The sequence below is a fragment of the Melanerpes formicivorus genome, unplaced genomic scaffold, assembly GCF_026170545.1.
Source record: "Melanerpes formicivorus ecotype bairdi unplaced genomic scaffold, bMelFor1.0.p_v2 SCAF_29, whole genome shotgun sequence".
Lineage (NCBI taxonomy): Eukaryota > Metazoa > Chordata > Aves > Piciformes > Picidae > Melanerpes > Melanerpes formicivorus.
The window spans coordinates 5,019,859-5,040,253 of NW_027142381.1; the positions used below are offsets into that span (position 1 = coordinate 5,019,859).

General features: G+C 43.2%; 1 protein-coding gene across 4 annotated transcripts; it reads left to right on the top strand.

Moving 5' to 3' along the window:
* Positions 1-111: 111 nt before the first annotated feature.
* Positions 112-18,516, top strand: INPP5K (inositol polyphosphate-5-phosphatase K). 4 transcript variants are annotated; one of them, XM_068154634.1, is made up of 13 exons: positions 112-264; positions 4,323-4,430; positions 5,507-5,615; positions 7,706-7,822; positions 8,539-8,711; positions 9,366-9,477; positions 9,959-10,068; positions 10,654-10,680; positions 12,350-12,542; positions 12,786-12,923; positions 13,376-13,459; positions 14,639-14,743; positions 15,799-18,516. In XM_068154634.1, exons 1-13 carry the CDS (start codon positions 218-220, stop codon positions 15,895-15,897), a joined length of 1,422 nt encoding a protein of 473 aa, XP_068010735.1. In that variant the 5' UTR covers positions 112-217; the 3' UTR covers positions 15,898-18,516. The 4 variants fall into 4 exon arrangements, with proteins under 4 accessions (XP_068010735.1, XP_068010736.1, XP_068010733.1 ...); XM_068154632.1 differs by lacking the exon at positions 112-264 and adding an exon at positions 2,426-3,386; XM_068154635.1 differs by lacking the exon at positions 10,654-10,680.
* The last annotated feature ends 1,879 nt before the right edge of the window (positions 18,517-20,395 follow it).

Here is a 20,395-nt window from a genome sequence, read left to right on the forward strand (position 1 = left end):
GGTCGCGGTCCTCCCGCCCGGCAGGCGGAGCTCGCCTCCCTCCTTCCGCGGTCCTGTTCCCGCCCTCGTCACGCGGGCCAACGAGCGCGGGGCGCTGCCGGCAGCGAGCGCGGTGCGGTGCAGGGGAGCGAGGAGGCCGCGGCCGGGCCGGGCCGGGCCGGGAGGCCGCTGCGGCTGCCGTTCCCCTTCGCACCGTTTCTTGACGGCGACACTCGGGATGGAGCCTGCGGGCCCGGCGCACCGCTCTGCGCTGAGGGAGCTGAGGTGAGCCGGCGGAGGGCGGCGGCTCGGCGTGAGGCGCGGGTCTGAGGGGCTGCTTTTGCCAGCACTGGAGAAAAGTAGCTAAGGCGTGACGCACTTAGCTCAGAATTAGCGAAACTTATGCTTGTGCTTACTGACAGGGAGTTAATGCTAATTGGCGGTGTTGCGTACTCGTCCGAAAGAGGGGAGGAAAGCTGCTTTGAACGCCTCGGTACTGGAGGCGTTTCAGGGAGGCTTACTGAGTGGTGCTTGGGTCCTGAGGACTTTCCAGAGACCTACTTAGGTTGAATGAGGGCAAGGCAGAGTCAGGCAGAACGATTCTAGATCTGCCCGTGCTGTCAGTGCAGCTGGGGCCTCAGTTGTGGTCACTTTTCCTGAGGAGGACGGAGGCTCGGAGAAGCCTTTGGGTGCTGCTGTTACGGTGCTATTTACGCCGTGTCCTCACGTTGTGTGCCGGCGAGCTGCCGTGTCCTCCCTTGTGGGCTCGGCTTCCGAGAGAGAGCTGTTGGAGGAGTGGTTGGGAAGCTGTAACAGGAAAATAAAGTAATCGGCCAATGAGTGCCAATGTTTACACACGAATGTTAAAACTCAGCGCCGTGTTACGAGCACCGTGGCCCTGAGGCGTTCCCTGCTGTTGGATCATTTCGGGGGCCGGCCAGGCTACATTGTCACCAGCAGCTTGCTCGCGTTTCCGAACGTGTCCGCACCAAACGGGCTTGAGACTGGATTCTGGTGGTGCTGGAAGTCCAGAACGGCTTGATCAGCATCCTCCTCCCTTTGGCAAAGGCTCTTTGTGGCACCAGGTGAAAACTGGCGTGGCTCTAATCTCCCCTCACAGTATCACAGTGTAACTTAGGTTGGAAAGGACCTCGAGGATCATCGAGTCCAACCTATCAACACAGACCCCATGACTAGACCATGGTACTAAGTGCCACGTCCAGTCTCCTCTTGAACACCTCCAGGGACGATGGCTCCACCACCTCCCTGGGCAGCACATCCCAATGACGAATGACTCGCTCGGTGAAGAACTTCCTCCTCACCTCGAGTCTAAACCTCCCCTGGCGCAGCTTGAGACTGTGTCCTCTTGTTCTGGTGCTGGTTGCCTGGGAGAAGAGGCCAACCCCTTTCCCGGCTACAACCATCTCCTGAGGGCAGTACTTGTGCAGTCTTGTGAAGTAGTTGGGGGCATCAGATCTTTGGGATTGCATAAGGGTTGCTCTGCAGATGCATGTGCATTCCTCATGAAGCTTTTTTCCCCCCTTGGACACACTCATGATCTGCAGTGAAACTGAATTATTAAGGATGTTCTCGAAACTTTTGTGACCATTTTTTGGGGGGGAAATGTTTGGTTTTACATTCTAGCACTGCAGTCTTTCCTGTGTTCCTGTCTGTAGTGTGGATACTGGGTACTTGGAGGATTTTAGTTGACTTCAGTATTATTTCAGCTTTGTTTCATCAGAAAGCTGTCTTGCAAAATTAGTAACGAGAGTGTTCCCAAGTGATCCATCTCTGGTGGCAGAATCAGATCTGCAGCACATATAACCCCTCACTCCCCCCCAGTCATACCCCATACCCTCTTTTTTTTCCCCCCCCTAGAAATTTGTTTTAGAATAGCTTTTGGCTGCCTTTAGTGTGGTTGGCCAAAGAGAAACTATTGGTGAGAGAAATTACAGATCATTTAACCCAGTATGCAAGGTCACTTTCCATCTCTCCCACACACATGGTGTGTCACCTTGAGCAGGCAGTTGATTGAGGAATAGAAATATGGCTTTGATAATGGATCTGTGAGTGGGATTCAGGGAGCTGGGGTTGCTTAGCCTGGAGAAGAGGAGGCTCAGGGGAGATCTTACTGCTCTCTGCAACTGCCTGAAGGGAGGTTGTAGAGAGGTGGAGGCTGGTCTGTTCTGCCAGGCAACCAGCACCAGAGCAAGAGGACACAGTCTCAAGCTGCACCAGGGGAGGTTTAGGCTGCATGGTAGGAAGAAATACTTCATAGAGAGAGAGATTGGCCATTGGAATGTGCTGCCCAGGGAGGTGGTGGAGTCACCATCACTGGAGGTGTTTAGGAAGAGACTGGATGGGGTGCTTGGTGCCATGGTTTAGTTGATTAGATGGTGTTGGATGATAGGTTGGACTTGATGATCTTGAAGGTCTCTTCCAACCTGGTCTGGTCTATTCTATTCTATTCTATTCTATTCTGTTCTGTTCTGTTCTGTTCTGTTCTGTTCTGTTCTGTTCTATTCTATTCTTCTACTCTACTCTACTCTACTCTACTCTAATTTAACTGTCAGTGTTTGTGTAGGACCCTAAGGTGGACAGAAAATGAACAGCTTAATTTTCTTTTTCTATTTCAACCTGTCTGACATGTAACAAGGCTGATGGTAAAGTGAATCCCTTTTTAGAAGCCCTTGATATGAAATTACCATTTTATAAAGCAACAGCAGAGAAGTCCTGTGTCGCAAGAATGCTTCTCAAAGTGCTGGAGAGGAGCAGCAGCTCTGCTCAGTTTTTGTCAGCACTCTGTATTTGTATGGCTGGGAGCTGGAGATTATATTTCTAGGAGCCCTGCAGATGGAGGCACATGATTGATCCGAGTCAACAATGAATTCTTTTAAATCTTGAGCTTCTAGAATTAACCACATGAGATCTGTTATGAGGAAACAATTCACTGTGTGATTGCAGCTTTTGCAACACGCCATCGAGCGCGGTGGCAGCGCTGCTGGGGGGGTTTGTTTTCAGCGACGTTTTGAGCTGAATTTTCGCCCGAGTTTCACCTCTGATTCTCTTAACGCTGAGGATTTTCCATGGGCCGGTCCTTCGGAGCGTAGTTACTCTGTTTCTTTTGAGCAAATGGCATCCCTCAGCGGTGAAGATGCTCTCCAAGATTCGGCAGCCCTGTCCCTAAACGATTTAGAGAGCCTGCAGAACTTCCGCAGCCGCTCGGCGAGCGTCAGCAGCACAGGCTCCAGCGGGCGCGTGCAGCTCCGGCAGCGAGTCGCCCAGCTTATGGCTTGTGTAGAGGACATCGGCTCCGATGATGAAATCCATGAAGAAGTGTCTCGCACCCTAGATGAAGCTTTCCTTCTCTGGGGGAAAAAGATGAAGGATAAGTGGCAAGAATTCAGGTTTTGTTCCTTCTAGTTGATCAGTTTTGTGGTAGCGCTGGGTTGGGGGCTCTTGGAATGGGAGCTGAGACGTAGATTGCTGAGCGATGAAAAGCAGCAGGAAATCTTCAGAGTCTCTAGATAGAAATTCTGTGGGGAGATTACACAGGGTCACAGGGTGTGAAGGGTTGGGGATAGGATAGGATAGGATAGGATAGGATAGGATAGGATAGGATAGGATAGGATAGGATAGGATAGGATAGGATAGGATAGGATAGGATAGGATAGGATACCAAGGTTTCACAGGATGTTACGGGGTGGAAGGGACCTCAGAGGAGAGGCGAGGTGAGACTACGATAGAGTACCAAGGTTTCACAGGATGTTAGGGGTTGGAAGGGGGGACCTCTGAGGAGAGGATAGGATAGAATAGGATAGGATAGGATAGAATAGGAAAGGATAGAAGAATAGAATAGAATAGAATAGAATAGAATAGAATAGAATAGAATAGAATAGAATAGAATAGAATAGAATACCAAGGTTTTGCAGGATCACAGGATGTTAGGGGTTGGAAGGAACCTCTGAGGACAGGATAGAATAGAATGGAATACAATACCAAGGTTTCACAGGATCACAGGATGTTAGGAGTTGGAAGGGACCTTCAAAGATCCTTTCCAACCCCCCTGACAGAGCAGGAGCATAGAGTCAAGCACAAGTCACACAGGAATGCATCCAGATGGGTCTTGAATGTCTCCAGGGAAGGAGACTCCACAACCTCTCTGGGCGGCCTGTTCAGTGCTCTGTGACCCTGACAGTGAAGAAATTCCTCCTCATGTTGAGGTGGAACCTCCTGTGCTGTAGTTTATATCCATTATCCCTTGACCTAATACTGTTAGAGTTGGTTACCTGTTCATGTTTCAGTTTTAGCACTGAGTTTGTGTGGTTTGTGTTTGTTTGTAGACTACATTTAGTTACCTGGAATGTAGGCACAGCTTCTCCACCTCCTGATGTCACTAGTTTGCTTCAGCTCGATTCTCTGGGCCCATCTATGGATATGTATGTTATAGGGTAAGTATATATTAGAGGGCTGGCTTTGTAATTTTGTTGTAAAACTCTGAAATCTCAACAGCTTCTTGCCTTGTTTGTGGTTTAACATGATTGCTAGCAGAAGGGGAAGAGTGGAGTTAGTGACTTAGAGGTGATTTACAGCAAGAGAAGCTTCTCTCTGATGTTGTTTTCCCACAAAGTACAGCATATCTCACACACACACACTAAGTTTTTTGGCTCTGCTGTTCTTTGTTGGCACCTAGAGACATATTTATTTTGATATGTAACTTAAGCAAAATGCAGCATGTTTAAAAGAAATTAGCACAAGCTTATTAGGCACAATCTGCCATCATCTTTTCCAAACTTCCTTGGAATCTGACAGTCAGATTATTTGTGATGACATGTCCACAAGGATGATCAGAGGGCTGGAGCACCTCTCCTATGAGGGCAGACTGAAGGAGTTGGGGCTGTTCAGTCTGCAGAAGAGAAGGCTCCCAGGTGACCTAATTGTGGCCTTCCAGTATCTGAAGGGGGCCTACAGGAAGGCTGGGGAAGGACTTCTCAGGATCTCAGGTAGTGATAGGACTAGGGGGAATGGAATGAAGCTTGAGGTGGGGAGATTCAGGCTGGAGGTGAGGAGGAAGTTCTTCCCCATGAGAGTGGTGAAGCCCTAGAATGGGTTGTCCAGGGAGGTGGTTGAGGCCCCATCCCTGGGGGTGTTTAAGCCCAGGCTGGATGAGGCTCTGGGCAGGCTGATCTAGTGTGGGGTGTCCCTGCCCATGGCAGGGGGGTTGGAACTAGCTGATCCTTGTGGTCCCTTCCAACCCTGAATGATACTATGATGTCTGGAGTCTAGCATTGTCTCAAACTCTGTCTTCAGGTGTATATAAGCTTCTTTAACTTTGCTTTTCTCAGCCTTAGATGTGTTATACTTGTGGGTGGGTTAAACTGCTTGTAAATGAGAAACTGAATAGCAAGAGATTTCTTGACTTGCACTGAGACAGATCTGTTAGGTTGTTGGGCTCTGTGAGCTGAAAAGGTTCTGTGAATTCTGTCAAAACCAAGCAATACAGTGTCAGTAATCTTGATGTATTCAGCTTGCAGGAGGTGAACTCAAGAATCACAAATTTTCTGTCTGACTTGGCGTTTGATGATCCATGGAGCATTTTTTTCATGACCGTATTGTCTCCACTGGGCTACATCAAGGTAATTGTTTACGTCTCTTAAGTGTCACAGCTCCATTCAGACATTCCCCCCTCCCCCCCCAGCTCTCCATAGAAGATAAGTTGATGATTTTTGGAGATGTCAGTCACTTTCATAGGGACACACACAGTAGAAGTGAGTCTTGGTTTGTTGATAAAGGCAATTCTGGTTTTTCTCTATTATAATACCTTTGATTTTAGCAGTAGAAATTGGACAGAGCTTTTCACTTCTCACTTGGACTGACTGGGGAGTTTTGATGCTTTTGCTGCTCAGCTGCTAGAGGGATACCCTGACCATGGCCTGTGAGTGCAGAAACATCTGATGAGTAGAAAAACCACTTCCATCAAAATAAAAAAGTCAGTCTCAAGGAAAGCTGTTCAGAATGAAGTAGGCAAACAGACTCAACAGCCTATTTCTTATGGACACAATGTCCCTGTCTCTGTCTTGTTTTCAGAATATTCCTTTTGCTCTGTACAACTGTTTTTTTTAAAGCTTTCTGACATAGTCTGCCTAAGTGCCTGCTTTCACTGCAGCTATCCAAGCAGGGGCAGAGATTTTCCTTAAGGTTGCTGAGGTTTCTTTTCCATTTTTTTCCCCCCTTCCTTTTTTAAACTCGTTTGCAGGTGAAAACAAATTGCATGCATACCCACTGAAATCCTGCTTTGCATAGCTAATTTTCTGAGGACTTCTTTTTTGATTCAAGCCCTAGAGCACTGTGTGGTAGTTGAAATGACAGGGTTTTTCTATTTTGTGGTATCTGGGGCATAAGATCAGCTGGAGTACCAGCTGGTTTAATAATGCAAGCAATAAATGGAGGAAGATATCCTGAATTTCTCTTCTAAAGAGAGATTAAAAGCCTTTTGAGTGTGGTATTGGTGTTGTAAATCAAGCATTATTTCAGGGTGATTTTGCTGAGATGATTGTATTATTTGCATGCTAATCAGACCTGGTAGTCAGAGCCATGCTTTTAACTGTAATTAAACAGAACAAAGGACCCGTTGGGAATTACAAAAAGGGAAGGGAAAAAAAGCCCAACACATTGTGTTCGTTCTAGTGTAAGTCATTGCTGATGAAGATTCAAAACGTGTCTTGGGCTGCTATTCAGGCCCTGCAAACAAACAGTTAAGAAAAATTCCAGCCCTATGCATGATTGCTTTTGAATTCTGATTTATAAATGTGGCACTTTGGGCACACTAATGAATGGATGCTGCCACCTAAAGGTTTTCAGCAGGACTCGATTAGCGCTAACAATAAGAGGGGACTGTCAAACCAGGTCAAAATCAAACCAGGCAGTGAGGAGATCTTATGCTAGGATTTATCTGGGAGGATGGCTGAAGGGGAGAGAACAGTTATGCCCTCTTTGCTGAGCTGTGACAAGGCTGGGTGTGGAAGGGTAGTTGTCATCCCCAGGGCATTCTCTCCTTGCAATAACAAGGGCCATTTTCAGAGCAGTAAGTTGGTTGCAGTCAGTTCTTTCACCAGGAATAGAATTTTGTCCTCTCTGTAAAAGGTCTTTGCTTGATTTGGCCCTGCCTGTTGGTGGGCCTAGTGCTACTTTCAGCAGAGAGGGAATCCACTGTGTTCTAATGTTCAAGATCTACAGGGAGAAGAAGTTGGATATGGATCTTGAGAAACATCTGTGGACTGGCTCACAGGAGAAAGAAATGTAGCAAATAAGGGTCTGAAAGATCTTGGTACCTCATTAACATTACCATGGGAAGGAGAATACTGGTAAACACCAAATGTCTGATTGCATGCATATGCAGGAATTGTTACCCATGATTTCAGTACACTGTTTCAGTTGGAAAAGACCTTTAACATCATTGAGTCCAGCCATCACCTTAAGACCACCATGGCCATTAAACCATGCCCTGACGTGCCATGTCCACACATTTCTTTTAACATCTCCAGGGATGGTGACTCCACCGCCTCCCTGGGCAACCTATTTCCTATGTCACAATGTTGAATCCAGGCTTGGTGAGGGCATGACTTCTGCTGTGGTGTTCTCCACCTAAAAGCTCCTATGAAGTAGACCTAAAGAATTCCAAACACCTCCCTGGAAATGACCATGCCCTCTTTCATATCTCTTCCAGCTCTCCTCTGTTCGCATGCAGGGATTACTGCTTCTGATCTTTGTGAAGCACGTCCACCTTCCTTTCATACGGGACATTCATACCCACTACACCCGCACAGGCCTCTATGGATACTGGGTAAGGAAGGAGCAGAGATGGAATCACCTTGGTTAGTCAGGCATAGAATAGAATAGGAATAGGAATAGGAATAGGAATAGGAATAGGAATAGGAATAGGAATAGGAATAGGAATAGGAATAGGAATAGGAATAGGAATAGGAATAGGAATAGGAATAGGAATAGGAATAGGAATAGGAATAGGAATAGACTAGACCAGACCAGGTTGGAAGAGACCTTTGAGATCATCATGTCCAACCTATCATCCAGCACTATCTAACCAACTAAACCATGGCACCAAGCACCCTATCAGGTCTCTTCCTAAAACCCCATCAGGTCTCTTCCTAAACACCTCCAGTGATGGTGACTCCACCACCTCCCTGGGCAGCACATTCCAATGGCCAATAACTCTTTCTATGAAGAACTTCTTCCTAACATCCAACCTAAACCTCCTTGTGGTGTGTGTGCCTCCAAATGGTTTCGTAGTTGGAGAAGAGGGTATATTATTTACTTAAAAATGAATAAACATTCGAGCAGTGATATTTGTTTGGACATTGTATGCAAGTCTGCAGCAGAGACTGTAATTTTGCCAGTTTATGAGCTGATCCACAGCAACTTATGTAGTAAGAAATCCATTTACATCTAAATAGCAAAATGTAGTCGTTTCTAGGTGATGTTACTAGTTAGGTTTGCAGTTTTTGACTGGTTTCAGAGGATGTTGCTCATCTTCCACACCAGGGGAACAAAGGAGGAGTCACCATTCGCATGTCCCTCTATGGCCATACCATTTGTTTCATGAACTGCCACTTGCCAGCTCACATGGAGAACACAGAGCAGCGACTGGATGACTTTGAGAAGATTCTGGAAATGCAGTTTGAAGGAGAGAATGTTCCAAGTACATTGGATCACGAGTGAGTTGTTCAGACCTTTTCCTATTGCAAATTGCCAACGGCATTAAAAGAAAAGTTTTTGTTTCCCTGAGAACAAGTTTGGGGTATCCTCCCCTGGACAAAATGCTGGAAGCAAGGATTTTCAGAGAGAAGTTAATTCACTTGAAGAGACATGTTTCAGTTTAAAACATTGCTGAGATCACACTCCAGGGCTTCATAGCAGTAACTTTCTTTCCTGATAACAACAGAACACCCAATATGCATCCCTTCTTTCCTGAGGCACAGAACCAGAGCTCAGAGTTAGTGGCTTAACATAACCAACTGGTGTGCAGGCCATGAGTTTTGTAAATTGCTGTTAAAATTTGATCCTAAATCTGTCTGTAATGGAGATGTGAGTCATCAGGAGATGCAGGAGGAGTTAATACCCAGGCACTAATGAGCAAATGGCAAGAATGCAAGAGACTTAATTTAGTATTTCAGTTCCTTTTCAGTGTTTTGTTGAGCAGCAGGTTTTTCATTTGCAAGCTTATCTGGACCTACTTAGTGCGTGGTTTTGACCTGTTTAGACTAAGTAATGTAAGTGATTAGAGCACCTAATTAGTGTAATGAGTTCTATTCTGTTGAGTTCTTCCCTTGTGTTAATGGATTCTTGCAAACCTTCCTGTGTTTTTCAAGTGTCCTCTTCTGGTTCGGGGATCTGAATTTCCGGATAGCCGATTACGGCATACATTTTGTCCGTGAATCGATCAACAACAAGCGTTACAGTCTGCTGTGGGAAAAGGACCAGGTACCTTCTTTTAATCTGTTTTGGAGGTTTGGTTTTGTTTCAGTGCATGCAAACACAACAGGTAGTTAACATTACCTCTTGAGTCATCCCACTGTTCACTCGCTTCTCGGTCACGAGCCTCAATTAATTGCAGACTTTTTCTGCTCTTCGTTTAGTTTCTCACTCACTTGTCCTGCTCCTGTTGGATTGAAGCTTTCATTGAACTTCATGACTTGTGAACTGTAGCTCATCTTCATTTCTCCTCCTTTTTTCTTCAAGAATTACTTTCAAGAGAATTGGGTTTAGAGTAGGGTTGCTACGTTGCATCAAAAATCCTTGCGGTAACAGAGAGGCACTTCTGAAATTACCTTTCCAAATCTGTTGTCCTGGGCTGGAATGTTGAATCCTTGGAATTTGCTTTCTCATCTCCTTCCCTGATTGCTCTTTCAGCTCTGACTTTTTTTTAAGCATAATCTTTAAAAGTTACTTTTTGTTTCTGCAGTTAAATATGGCCAAAAAGAAGGAAGCATTTCTTCAGGAATTCATAGAGGGTCCTCTGCAGTTTAAACCCACCTACAAGTTTGACCTGTATTCAGATGTGTATGATACAAGGTAAAAGCACAAATACCTGAGTTTAGACATCAAATATTAGGGTGGCTGTGGTGCTTGACTACATCTCACTTCAGTAAGCAAATCTGGATTTCTTGAATGTGCTGGGTAACTGAGGCTGTTGAGCTCTTCTCTTCAGCTCATTGAGTGATCAGATCTGAGGATGTGAATATTTCTGGATGCAGAAGCTTGAGTCTGCTGACTGCATGAGGGGAATACTGAAACAACCCAGCTTCCTTTTGGGAAAGACTAGAGTGGTCAAATAAACCAGCACTTGTTTAAGCCTCTTCTTTTTTGTTCTTTAACACTAAAAGTGCTCATTGATTGTCAGAAGTGGACAGAAGGAAAAGAGTAACTGTCTGCCATTTTTGTTTTCCTTCTCTGTTTAAGCATATGATTTGATACTGCTGGTATTTGAACATACATCTAAATGTCTTTTTCTACTTAAGATTATTTATAATGGAGTAGCTTAAGTTCCCAAAGCTTTTTTTTGACACTATAATGTTTATTGTTATTAGTCTTGTTGCAAAAGAAGAATAATTTCCTGTCCAGACAGGGTTTTGTACTGATCTTTTTCTTTGCTTCCAGAGAGCGGAAGTCCTTCTTTTGGTTTAAGTAAGAAGAAAACTTTCTGGATTTTATAGACTTGTAAATATTTCCAAATCAAAACAAGGCTCCTTCCTGAGCTGTTGATTTGATTTTTGTGGAAATATTTGAAAATCAGATGGCAGCTGATTTTCCTCAGGGATTTTCTGAACCTGTCCGAAAGCTGTAGCGTTACCTACTCTGCTGTTGCACTGGATATCGGAATCACTTCCATTGGATCAGAAGACATTTTGCTCCTTAATTGAGTGTGAAGAGATAGAATGGGAACAGAAGTAAATCCTCTTAACAAAAGAATACCTCTAATAATCCAAGCCTAGACATTCTAAGAATGATCCATAGCCTGGGTGTCTGTATTGGCTCATTTAGAGAACAAAAAGTGTGCTGATGCGTGCTGTGTGCGCTCTGCTGCTGGAAAGCTAGCAGAGAGATTTTGATCGGGTGGGTGGTGATCAGTAGACCTGCAGGCAAGCACACAGTGTTTTGTTGTCTTTGATACTTTTTCAGTGTGGATTTTGAGGTTTTGTTTCCCATTTAATATGCCATTTTCTTAAAAAAAAAAAGAAGTGAGTGAATTAACTGGAGCTGTTCTTTTGCACAGCAGAGCAGACACACGGCAGCTCACAAAGATCTCTGTCGGTTTATATAATCACTGGAGTCAGTGGGGTATGGCCCCTTAGTCATTTAAAATATGACTTTCCACCTTATTGAAGGTGAGTCAGACTTGCATATGGGAAAGGGGTAAGCCAAAATTATGTTCAATATGAAACGAAATGGCATTTCCAGTTTATGGTGATTTTGATATTCAGAGTTATTAAACTGACAGTTTTCCTTGCACATATCCTGCTCATTAACTTTTATGATTCAATCCAGTCCATTCTAATTCCTCTTCCATAGGGTATGATCTTTTCTCCATTTCAATTTGAAGGGATACATCCATACAGAGAGGTGCTGTTAAGTCTTCCTCCCACTACAGAGAGAACCACGAAAGGCTCATGTCATCTGTTGTTATTGATATGGTATAAAAGGAACCTCTGAATTTTGATTACAGTTGATGTGTAGCACAGTTGCAAGTTGCAGGCCCAATGGAATTTTAAAAGCCTTCTGTTACAAGACAGCAATAGCTTGCAAACCTGAAATGCAGGCTATTACAAGTTAGAGACACTTTAAATCATCGCTGTGTCATCTGTGATTAGTGTAAGCTACCTAAGCTTGGGGTTTTCTTGTTAAAAGAAACTTGCTCTCAAAACATTTTCAATAATTTCAAACATCCTTCAGGCTCTTGTCTACATCTTCCTTAACTTCCTGCCCCTTTTCTCAGAATAACTCTATACTTGAAGCTTGGGGCAGCTGTCTCAGTGTCCTTGCATGTGGTTTTGTGGAGTGTTCTAGGAGAAAGCATCATTTCCTGTATGAAGCTGACTAACCCATTGAAATGCCCTTCTCCCCTTCATTTTACTTCTCTTGCAGAAACCCTGGTCAGTGGTCTTGAGTTCAAATTAAGGAAACTTTGGCTGTAAAGCATATTAACAGAGATGTAAAATGAAGCTTGAATGTGATTGCTGCCTTCTATTAATATTTCTCTGACAGTCTTTCAACTTTGAGTAGATTTTTCACAACATCCTGAGTTTCTGGCCAATGTTTTTCTTCTCATTTCACTTTTATCTTAACACTTTTGCAGTGAGAAGAAAAGAAAGCCAGCGTGGACTGACAGAATTCTTTGGAGAGTGAAACATCTCTGCCAGCATGCAGCCAAAGAGGGCCAATTCTCTGAAGAAGAGCAGACAATTTCTGTTACTTTGAATAATTATATCAGTCACATGAGCTATGGCATCAGCGATCACAAACCTGTTACAGGAACATTTGGCCTTGAGGTGCTGTCCCAGTTCTGTTGTCAAGAAAAAGTTTGGTTTATTGAGTCTTGCCTTACAGATGCTGGTTTTTTTTACACTTTGTGAGTCATAATCTCTATTTCATTCTGATTATAGTGAAGGCAGCAAATTGCTTTCAGGTTATTTCCATTCAGTTAAAGCGTCCCACAGCAGGTGTGGCAGAGAGTAACTTGAACAAAGGAAAGATTTGACCTGACTGACTTCAAATTCTGTTCTTTTGTCTAGTTGAAGCCTCTTCTATCAGAGCCTTTAGTCACTCTGAGTCCTGAGGGTGAGTGGAGTGCAGAACATGACGTTCTGATCAACTATTCTGCAGTGCCTGAATTCCCAAGCAGTGCTTGGGACTGGATTGGACTCTTCAAGGTAATGTTACTGCATCATGGCTTTTGAGTGAAGATGGTGAATGTGACTAGAGGAGTGCAGAACGCTCTGAAATAGTTGTGTATCCTCAAATGCTGTTAGGTTCTGTATGCTGGCAGTTCAGTTGCATGGCATGCAAACTCTTTCACACCCTTTACATTCTCTGCTAAGATCATATGGTGATTTATTTAAGTAAAATGATGCAGAAGATGTGAAAAGGAATTGTCCTCCTCTAATGCCTGCAGTTCAGAAGATTTGTACAGCAAAGAAAGAGCAATAACAGAGTGAATGGAAGGGTGAGAGAACAGAGCACTCACACATCAAACCCAAAATATTCATACATGCCCCCAGAATGTTTTGATGCTGAAAGTGAAATGTTTTAATTCCTTCTGTGAAGTAGTAAACATCATCTCTCTTTCCTTCAGAAGGCTGATGGTTTACATCTTTCTTTGCAGGTGACTTTCAGGCATGCCAATGACTATGTTACTTATGCTTGGGTAGAAGATGATGAAATTTCTTCTAACAAAGACAGTAAACAAGTAAGCCAGATGGATTCTTTCTGTTGTAGCTTCCCATAGAGTAGCATTCAAGGTCTGTTTATTCCACATCCCTTTTCTCTTAAGGTTCAGTGTCCTCTTTGCCCATTGACAGAGTGCTATTGTTGTTTAAAGTCCCTCTTCCTAATTGTCATCAATTTCCAGGTATTCTAATGTACCTTTTCAGGTTTGATCATATTGCTTAAGAGAAATGAGGAAAAGCAATTTGTTCTTTCATTGCTTTAAAAAAAAACCCCTACTCTCATTGTATATTTTGGCCTGTTTCTGCCACTGAAAATAGGTAACTGGCTATTTTTTAACCTGATTGTCAAAGTTGCTTAATGTATCCTAAATATTTGTTGTGTGATTTTTGTTACAGTTGGAAGTACCTGCTGATACTAACACAGTTAGTTCCAGGTATCTAATAAAGCTGCAGGTTGGAGTTTCTTAGAGTTGTCTTCATTTTGGCTGTTGAGTGTTCTGGTCCCTCTTTAATAACTGCTGTGTCACACATAGCTTTCTAGTAGTGATTGCCTAAAGTAATTTCAAACAAAGATATACTTATTTATTTATTACTACAAGTGGCCTCTTTCCAGAGGTATTTATCTGAACAAACAGAAACTCAAATTTGATTTTGAGGAGGCAGTGAGTACCAGGATGGATGGAGATTTTCTAAGTTGGCACCAAGCCTTACCACAGGAGCCCAGATTGCATTGTATCAATATTCTGAATGTCAGCATTTCTCTGATCTCGTGGTTTTCTATCACTCATCTTAGGCATCTAAGTAGTTGTTTTAGCAGGATGTTGTAGGCTGCAGTTAGCCCTGGATCTTTAGGACACTTCAGAACTGAGGCGTCGGGTTTGCTCAGCTGTATGGCCACCAGGAGGCAGCTCATCTCCCTGCCTGCTGCTTGTGTGACCTTGTCACTTCCCTTCCAGCAACTCCAGGGTTCTTGCTCCTTGCTGAGCCCAGTCAGCCTGCTAACATAGTGACAGATATTCACTTTCCTGCCCTGATTCAGTTTTGAGATGGTTTCTTGACTTATTTCTGTCCTCCTTTTTAGCTCACATTTTAAAACTTGCCTGTAAATACTAAATCCTGATTTTTATGGTGTCCTGAGTGACAGAGATGTGCTTTCTCTATGGAGCTTGCCCATTGCCTGTTTTCATTCTTGTTGGCAGGTTTACATGAGTGCTGCAGAAATACCTGATATAGGAGGAGAATTCGTGCTTTGTTATTACAGCAACAATTTGCAGTCAATAGTTGGTATCAGCCAACCTTTCCAGGTAATATATTTGGAAGCTTTGAGTAATGTTGATGTGATTTGTATTCCTTTTGCTTTCACAGGTCACTGAACATAGGTGTGTGCTGCTGTGTTCATCCTGGGGGAGGTGGTGGGCAGAAGTAGTTGCAGAAAGGATACGTGCTGGCTCACATCCCCTAAAAGAATTTGCTGATATGCTAAAAGACTCTGAGCAGCTATTATGGCAGCACACTGTTGGAATGAAATAAGACAGATTTCTTGATCTCAGCCTTCCTTTTTGGAACTTCAGGCTCTGTCAGTTAGGCCCCTAGTTTCTGTAAAGATGAGAACTCATCTCAAATGCTGCCAAGTTTCTGACAGGTTCTAAGTGAACTCTTTGTGTTCCATTCTGGGGTAGATTTGCACAGAAATGCTTCCTGTATATTTTGCCACTTGAATCTGGGAAAGACAGGGCAGCTGGCACTCAAGTTCTTTAACAGGCTGCTGCTTTTAACTTCTGAGAGGGTGACTTCACCTGCACAGACCAGGTGAAGCAGCCAGGCCTTGCTGCCTCTGCACAGGCAATTTGTGCCAAAATGATTTTGTTTGTGCATGATTTTCCATGCTGTCATGGCCATGTTAGTGTGCTGTAGAATGATGAAAATGGAAATGCTGCTTTGTTGATGGTTAAAGAGGTTTTAGAGGACTGTGACACTCTGGTACCTTAGGGGGTACAGTGGAGCTGTGATACTGAACTGTGTCACTGACCTCAGTGGCATGGTTCATGGTTCTTTGTCCAGTATTTCTGTTCTCTCTGAGCTTAAGATCTACCACAAACTCTGCAGGATGATTGTCAGTTGCATGTGGATACAGCTCACCATAGGCCTTTCTTTTTTTGCATGGCATTTAATGTTTTGGTATCAATTTAGTGGATTTTAATGGACTTTTTATTTATTTAATTCATAATTGCATCACTTCTCATTCCCCCCCCCCAAGTTTCTAATAAGTGTGTGAGACTTTTCTATAATAGTGTATGGATAATCTAGAGCAAGACACTGTTTCTGAATGTGTTAACTGGTGAACTGCTCTCTCTTCTAGATTCAGCCCAACAGAACATTAATAGGAGGGGATCTGAGACAGGAGGAGAACAGCTGGACACGGAAACCGGACAGTCTGGAATCACGGGAAGAGTTCTGAAGGCAGAAAGGGGCATTTAGTAGTCCTGATTCAGGAGTCAGATGGTTCTTTGTTTTAGTCATTATAAGCTTTTACTCTTAGAAGATGGAGTAAGACAGTGCAAGACAGGTAGGATTGTTCAGAAACTTTAAGGTCTTAGAAGATAATTTATTGTGGAAGAAGATATTTTATTGTTACAGGGAGAGCAAGTCTCTTGCACTGGATGAGAGCTATTAAAAAAGCACCTAATAAATGCTGTATGTTTGAAGGTGATAGATTTCTAATACAGTGGTTTAACCTAAACAGGTTGTGATCTGCAATAGATATTTAGGTTTGCTCTTTTTGTTTTGGTAGGAGCTGTTTTATTCACAATACAATGCTGACCGCGTAGCCACTTTAACACTGACTTCCAAATGTTGAGTTTAAATTAAGTTATTTAAACAATTATTTATTAGACACAGCTAGTTAGCTTGGTTTTACACTTTATTGGACTTTCAAGCTTCAGCTAATTACCTTTTGGGGAAAACATGTGGCAGCAGGTCACATGGAAACAAAAATCTTTGGAGTGGTAATTCTCCTTTGGTAGCAGATCCCTTCCTTCATGCCTTACTGGTGACTGCTCTTAGGATTTTCTCTCACATTTTTCCACCCTGAGATAGATTTCTCAAAACACCCTTTCCCTGGTCTTAATTTTTTTTTGTTTGTTTTTAAAGTTCTTCTTCTATGAAACAATTTAGCAACGTGTCTGTTGCTTTTTATCCCTCTGATTTCAAGGAAAGAAAAATAAACCCATTTTTTTATACTAGTCCCTGGTTCAGAGTTAACCAGGATCCCACACTTAAACTGAGCAGTGCTTTAATGTAGGTGAGCAGGCTCATGAAGCACTTGCTGGCAAAGAGCTAATGATTGTGGTACTAGCCTTGATTTTCTGTTGTCATACTGAATATGGAAAACTGAACCCTTACTTAATTACTTCCCTGATACCATCCTGCCACATCATTACTACAGAGATGAATTCTTTCAGTGCAACAGATTTCTTTCTTACAGCATAATCTATGGTACCAAAATGGTAATTTTTTTTTTTTCAATTTATAGCAATTGATCTGCAAAATTTCTGGTTTTCTAGAGGTGCTTAGACCTTCATATATCCTGTGCACTTGAAGGTGGAGGTAAAATAGGAAGGATCATATACCTTTGAAAACCCGGAAGGTAGCTAGCTTTAGACATTGGTTTGTTTCTGGATGAGGAAATGGAGATTTTCAGACAGGGTTGGAAGAGGCACCAAGATTCCCCAGCATCTTAGGCTGCTGTGCTGGAAGAGAGCACTTGTGAGTATCCCATGTTCTAGCTACACAGCTTCAAGCTTCCTGCTGTGTGTGGTAAGTAACATTAGTTACTAATCACTGTTGGTTTTGGATGGAAAAGAGAGCATTCAAATGGGAACTGCAAAGCAAAGTGTGTTGGTGTCCTTGGGTTGGAAAATTGCCTCAGAACTGAATGGGCTGATTCCTTTTTGCTTCTTTCCTCAAAGCCTTAGTTTTTTTCAGGTTTCTTTTGAGATAGAAGGTTAACACCTTGGTGTGACATTTGGTTTGCAATGAGTTGCTTATTCACTGTCTAAAATCTTCTGCGGTCTGGCTGTCTTTGTGTACCGTGGAAACTATGGCATATGTTAACTGGTTGGATGGTTGCAGTGTGGGGTTTGAGAGCACTTAGCCTCTCTACATTTTGCTTAGTTGTATCTCAGCTTAGTGCTTGGTGTTGGGAAGTGTTTCCAGTTGTGAAGTAGTGAGGGCAGGTTCAGAGGGTATTGTGTGTTCATTGCATGGATGGGGCCTGCCTCGGGGGTTTACAGTCTGTACATTCCTGTTACACTTTGGAACAACAATAGGAACAGTTTTCACATTTGTACTGCTCTTACAAGATTTTGTTTTGCACTACATCTTTCAGGTGTGTGATTTTTTTTTTTTTGGTGGCAATTAGTGCATCAGACAAATCCCTACTGAACTGCAAAGAACCTTTGCAGCTCTTGAGTTGGACTCTGGTTTGGGTTTCACTTGTGTAACTGTATGACTGTACTCCATGCAAGGAGATTCTGTGGAGAGCTCAAAGAACAGTGGTCTCTGAATTCCAGACCACAGCTGGCTCATTCATTGTGGACCAAGATCCAGTTTCTGCTAATCAGGGTGCATCTGCTGTTCATGAGCAGCTCAGAGGGGGAGCCATACAGCCGCTTTATGTGGGCAAGAAACTCAAGATCCTTAACACATGAGAGATGATAACTCTCTCAGTCACTGGACACAGAAGCTGCATTCTGTAAACCAATCCTTTGAACCACAGGACTTCACTGCAAATACCCACAGCAGCTGTGATTGAACCTGCTTGTGCATTAGTAGGACGCTGCACAGAACTCTCTACTTCTTTCTTAAGTATTATGCACACAGTGGCACTTTTGTTTACTACTGTTACCTATGGTAGCTTTTCAGACTATTCCATGACCTGTAATGATGCAATTTCTGATGAAATTTATCTTTCTTAAAACACCTTTAACTGGATGTTATAATCACTGGAAATGTTTTTATACTCATGTGTTCTCTTTTCGTGTACCACTAAAATAAATCCTGACAGTGACGTGTTCTACGTGGCCTCTTTTAATTTGAGAACAACCAACATTGCTCCAGGTGGGGAGGACTGATTTCTGCATGGTAACCTTTCTCCAAGAGCCTTTGGTCATGTTTAATGCACAGGCACAGCAGTGTTTTAGAAGGAAAAGGTGTCAGTAATAACATATGTGGTGGGGCTTGGGGCTGCAAAAGAAGGGCAGGGACAGATACTATTTTCCTATTGGACAAAGCAGTTTAATCCTTTCTTTATTATTTTCTTTTCCTATTTAAATGAATCCAGTATTAAATGGACTCCCCTGTTGGATTTTCTGTTCTACCTGCCCCACTAAGGAGGTTTTGATATTTACCTTGTAAAAAAATCATGGAATCATAGGGCTGTTGAGGTAGGAAAGAGACCTTTGAGATCAAGTCCAACCACTCACCTAGAGCTCACAATCCCAGCGCTACTGCTAAGCCACTACTGCTCAAGCCACTTAAATGGCTTCCTTCGTTTTTAGGAACAGGTCCTTTAGATTTCACTTCTTTTCACTGTGAATTTTTCACAGTGGGATTGGAGATAGCCTTTTTTCAATCTCTTAAGAAGGATCTGCTGCGTTATGCTTCATATTTGAAGTTCTGTAGGGTTTAATATAGCTTTGCTGTCAGCTCGTTTCCCTCGAAGGGTAACTTTTCATACTTCCCTGCTGGGAGAGAGTTTATTTTAAAATAGGATGTGTCTTCCCCCAAGGAATATTGTCCAGTGGAGCCTTATTTAACTGCCATATACTTCTGATTCCTTGCTAACCTCAGGATGTGCAGTGTATCACTGCACACAGATAGTACAGCTCCGTGTAAACAGGAAATATTTCTAAGATGTCTTTGCGTGTTTGCTAGACCCTAAAAATACCTTATGATAAAGACTATTGTTTCTACTACCACTACTTCCTTCTCTGCTCTTGGACACCAAGTGACACTCAGATGAACTTGTCTTAATTAATATACTGCAGTGGAAAGGTCAGCTGAGCAAAGCTTGAATTAGGTTTTCCTTGAGAGAGGAAACGAAGCCTTTTTTGAGAGCTCTGCGTTATTAACAGGAATATTTCCGATGGCCCTATGTGCCCTTGGATATGGGCATTTGCTGTTTGAAAAGGATTAAGTTGAAGCAATTTCTTCTGTGATAACAAGATGTAGAGATCACAGGAAATTCCTGGTACTCATCACTGCATGAATACACAGTATCACTAAGGTTGGAAGAGACCTCAAAGATCATTGAGTCCAACCTATCACCACAGACCTCATGACTAGACCATGGCACCAAGTGCCACATCCAATGTTATTTAACTTCAGCTCATGCATCAAGCAGATATCCTCATTTTCTTATACCTGTTTATACCAATCTTGAACAGAGAGAAAGGTTTTTGTGTAGAAGTCGAAGTATTTGAGGCCAGTTGTGTGCACAGCTTGCTTTTGTCTTTAACTATCTTTCCAGGCTCAACCTCAAACATTAGAGAGTTGGGCTGTACACAGTGCAGAGTGAGCTCTTCTTTGTGTGGCTGTTTTGTTCAGCCAAGGCAGTGGCATTCACCACCTGATGAACCTGTGCAGTACACATGGAGTTAACCCTGGAAACTGATGGTGCTTGGAAGCTTACTGAATGTGTCTGTCCATGGCTTCAGCTTAAAAACCCTTGTGTATGTGTGTGCATACATCCCACCTCCTGTGTGACAGTGGAACTATCATCTTCCCCTTAGAAGATCTCTGCAGTTAAAAGAACATCTCAGCTGTGCAATCTAGGAAGTAGCAAGAGAAATCTGTGTGGGAGCATAGGTTGGGAAACAGTGAAGTTGGAGGAAGGATGAAATCTGGGGCTGCAGACTGGTGAGAGGAAACGCAGAGGTGCAGGAACAACTCAGAAA